A 4752-nucleotide genomic window follows, 5' to 3' on the forward strand; every position below is an offset into this window, starting at 1 on the left:
CGACCTGTCTACCCTCCGGTGTCCAGCCACGGGACTCACACCGTCGATCCACCTGCCCTCCGGTGTCGGACCACGGGCTCCACACCTTCACACACCATCAAAATAAAATCTGTTACATCGGACTCTGTCTCCTGTGGTCTTGCGTTTGGGTCCTACCCGTGAACTCCCGTGACAGTTGGTGACGTAGTTCATGTTTCACACAAAACAACTGAAACGGAGACTTTGACTTGCAGAATGATCTTTTAAATCTACAAACGTCATGTGATTAATGGCACAATTCAAACTAAATGAAAGCATTATTTCTCTCACCGTTGACGACTGTGTATATTTTTTCAAAGTAAGGTCCAACACTGGAAGGGGCGGGGACTTCCCCTCTTTGTGCACACTCCTCATTTCCATCTTCCTCACCCTGTCTGCTCTTCTCCTCTGTCATCTTTCCATCCATCATCTGTTCCATCATCTCTGCAGCATTGTGGGAACCTATCCGTTCTGCTGGTGTGTGCGTGTGTGCATATATGTGTGTGTGTGTGTGTGCGTGTGTGTGTGAGAGACAGCATGTTGGCCCGTTGCCAGATCTCTGACAAAATAAGGCGTGTGATTGTGAGTCACACACTCGGTGTTGTTCATGTGTGTTCACTTCTCAGAGTCTGCTTCTCTTTTTGATAGCGTGTTTTTAAGTGTACGACTGTGTGTGTGTGTGTGTGTGTGTGAGTCAACTGGCCCCATAATTACATTCCATTCACCTTTCTCCTCAAACATTCCATACAATCTCTTTGCCTCCCAGCCTTCCTTCAAGGCCCCATGCGGTGTGTGTGTGTGTGTGTGTGTGTGTGTGTGCGTGTGTGTGTGTGTGTCCTGCGTGCAGATCATCACATCCTACCAGACAGTCTTTCTCCACCCAGGAGCTCAGCGACACACTCGCGTTGCGTTACATATGAAAAACCACAAAACCTTTCAGTTGCACAAAAAAGACGTTTACAAGCTTCAGAGACGAAAAACGTGTGTGTGTGTTTCTGTCAGCACCATCACTGTAATACAGCATGTACCAGGATGGAAACTGTGTGTGTGTGTGTGTGTGTGTGTGTGTGTGTGAGAGGCTCTCTGGACAAATTGGGCAGACAGTTAAGTGGTTAAGCATCTGTGTGTGAACTGGAAAAGAGGGGGCGTGTGTGTGTGTGTGTGTGTTTGCTCAGCTAGGTCAGCCAATGGCTCGTGAAAGTCATCCAGGTGTCCTGAGCCGCCGCCCACAGAGACACAGAGACACAGAGAGCTAGACGGAGACACTACATGAATCATTCAGATAGTCTGAGATCCAGAATATCAACGGAAATAAAATTACAAGTATCTTCTTTAAAGATGTGCCGTCTGATTGAACGCTGCATATTTGTCTTATCTGCCAGTTTATAAAGTTCTATATCTAATCCGTCTGAAGGAGAGAGACGTCCAATATTGCATAATCAGCGTATTGATCTTTATTTATCGTCACACTGCAGCTGTACCATCACACGCCTCTCTGATCAATGCATATTTACATCTTGGTTATATTTCTTTGTATTGATTCAGATCAAATCGTAGACTAATATAATAAAACCAAGTTAACAGCAGAGTAAAGTGGACGATGAGAAGGAACAGCGATGTTTTCTGTGTACCAGGACTCACCAGGAGGTGGCGCACTCATGTGGACCAAAACCAGGAGCAACGATGTCATGTTGGGTGCCAGAAGAAAATAAAGAAACATTCTGTCTGCTCAGCGGAGTTGGAAAGGTTTCGAATCAATGAAAGCAAAATGTGACAAGAAGAAGACAAACGAGAGATTAAAACGTCTCAGATTAACACGTTAAATAAAACAATGAAACATACATTTGCTTTGTTTTTGTTCAGGTCTAATTATTTAATCCCGTCTTCTTCTTCTTCTTCTGCGGCGGTTTGACGGCACGTGACTGTAGAATCAGCAGGAAACAGATGCAGGATTAACTGCAGGTGTTGATCATCATTTTTAATCTCGTCTCCGTCACGTTGTCTCGTTAACGAAACCGTTCAAATCTCCGTTTCATTCCTTTAGATAACGACGTTAGCTTTGCAGAAGCTACGTGTTGCGTCATCACAGTGGGACAAAGCTGGTGTGTGTGTTACACCTTTAAATGAAACTGAGGAAATGACTTCACATTTAAATACATAACTCCTCTGATCTCAGCTGGTTCATCATAAAATATTGTTCTCCTCACATTCATCACACCGTCATGTTGTTTTGTCATCTTTGTGTCACGTGACTCCGTCAGAAGGAGCTCAGAGATCAACTTACAGCCCGACGAAGCAAAATGTGACACATGAACTCTGATCTAAAGAAACCACGTCCCAGTCTCTAGAGGAATCTACTCACACTTCATCTATTCATCTGGATTTCATTATGAATCACGTCCAACTTTCCAAATCTGGGACTCGACACGAGCTGCTGCTGCAGGTTTCCCATGATCCTCTGGGAGCAGCCCGGGTGTTTGTGGGTAAACAGAGCAGAGCGACAACAAACAGCATCACTTCCTCTGCAGGAGGTCGTGAAACTCTCCCTCACACGTTCTCCTTTCCTTTCACAGAATACATGAACGTTACAGAACCAGCATATTGATGAACATATCTTCCTGCTTTTGTAACTTTATTATAATAAAGAGCAGCAGATTAGAGGAAACTGAGGCTTCAGACGAGGCTGACGGTTACGGCTGTATGTGTTCGACCTCGTGGCTCCACTGCGATGCGTTTGTAGAAATGCATATTTCACACCGCTGATTGAATAACATAATGTCACTACAGTGCGTCGGTGACGGTCTGTTTGTCTGTTTCTCTCCTCAGGGAGATCCGCTGCCCTCGTCGCTGGTCGACCTGGTGAGGAACTCTCCCATCTCCTCTGTGGACGACCTGAAGCTGCTGCTGCTGCAGGAGACCAATGCAATAGGTACGAACACACCCACACACACACACACACACACACACACACTAATAACAGACGTGGAGGAGGTGAGCGTCTACGGAGGCCTGAAGAGAAGGGAATGCAGTAAGGGAGAGCATCAGTCCGGCTCCATGTTAAGGCAATATTTACCCGAGACACAAGAGGGATGAGGCAGCTCTATATATGAGAGAGAGAGAGAGAGAGAGAGAGAGAGAGAGAGAGAGCGAGAGCGAGAGTGTATTCCTGACCTACCTATTATTATTAATTTAGTTATTGTGTAAAACATTATAATTCAGTTATATGTAATGTTGCTTTGGCTATAATGTGACCTGAACATTCATGCCGATAAAGTTTATTTGAATGAGAGAGAGAGAATGAGAGAGAGAGTGTGACCTCTCAGAGAGAGAGAGACTCGTCTCTCTCTCTCGTCTCTCACGCACTGAACAGCCCGTCAGACGCTCAGACGCTCAGTAAAACATTCATCGCTCTCATCCGTCTGAAGAAGCAAGTCACACATCATACATTCATAGACGGGCCTTTGATCGCTGCATCGGCATAAATAACAGAAGAGATGAGCAGACGGAGGGAAAACAGGAAGCCACTCTAAAGAGTTCATCACTGAAGCTCGTGAGTTTGAATGAAGTGTGTTGAGTCGAGGCAGCAGATGGATGATTCATGTGATGTTGTTTCATGATGTCGTGTCATCGGGACGCTTCCTGTGACCTCTTACCAAAAGTTATCCTACAAGAGTCAATGTCTCTGAGACTCAGTCAGGTTTAGGCAACACAAAAGACTTAGTTAGCTTTAAGAAAAGATCAGCAGAGTTAAAATAACGACATGATGTCACTGAAGAACCAAAGGTCGTGACAGAAACATCAACGTTCTCTCTTCTCCTGGAGGAGAGAAGTCATCCACCTCCACCTCTGCACGTCTTCACGCTCCTTATTCAGGATGTCTCTTCATGTTTTCTGCTTTCCTCTGAATTTCATCACCATACAAATAAAAGCACGACCAACGAAACTTTAAACAAGAATGAAAAGAATGAAATGAGTCACATGTGAGCGAGGAAGGAGACGAAACAGGAAGACGCTGATAAATGCACAGATAACATGAGGAAGTAGCTTGCAGCAGGCAGTTCATTAGGGCTGACAGGCAATTAAACAACACCTTGTGCATCTGTGCACACACACACATGCGCACACATGCGCACACACACACACACACGCACACACACACAGACAGTGACCAGCAGCTACACCGGGGTTATAATTAGCACTCCGGGGCAGCAGCATGAAGTAACGACATAGAGCGCTAACACGCACAGATCCTCACTCGAGCTATATTTAACGTCTCATATCTCCCTTCAACAGAGCTCTGGACAAATTGCTGCAGAAAATAGGCTGATTGTTTTAGTGGGAGGAGAGGAAGAAAATGTCTTCCTCTGTGCAGCGAACAATGAGCTGCTACAACACACCACCAGCCTCACATGCTTCACCGGCTCCTGTTGACTCAACGCTGCCTGCTCTTCAGATACACGTTAACTTCATTAACTCTGTTTGTGTTTTTGTCTCTTCCTCCCCCCCTCTTCTGAACTCCCCCTCCTCCTATCTGTCAGTAGAAGAGGAAGAAGACGAGCATGATATGCTCACAAACCACACCCGCTTCACCAGAAGTCTCGGTAGGTTTCCGCATCTCTTCGTGTCCCTTCCTGAGTCCATCGTCCTCTTCCATCTGTCTGATGCCATTTGAAAACCCAGCCTCCTCTCTCTCTCTCTCTCTCTCTCTCTCTCTCTCTCTCTCTCTCTCTCTCT

The 4752-nt window shown here is 45.7% G+C and overlaps 1 protein-coding gene across 1 annotated transcript in view; it reads left to right on the plus strand.

Moving 5' to 3' along the window:
• Positions 1-4752, plus strand: part of pdgfba (platelet-derived growth factor beta polypeptide a) — a 16383-nt gene that overhangs the window by 5078 nt on the left and 6553 nt on the right. The window contains exons 2-3 of the mRNA XM_031878286.1: positions 2845-2947; positions 4560-4619. Coding sequence (XP_031734146.1) covers positions 2845-2947; positions 4560-4619 — 163 coding nt within the window. The remainder of the gene's footprint in view (positions 1-2844; positions 2948-4559; positions 4620-4752) is intronic.

This window comes from Anarrhichthys ocellatus, unplaced genomic scaffold, assembly GCF_004355925.1.
Source record: "Anarrhichthys ocellatus isolate YVR2014 unplaced genomic scaffold, GSC_Weel_1.0 scaffold171, whole genome shotgun sequence".
Lineage (NCBI taxonomy): Eukaryota > Metazoa > Chordata > Actinopteri > Perciformes > Anarhichadidae > Anarrhichthys > Anarrhichthys ocellatus.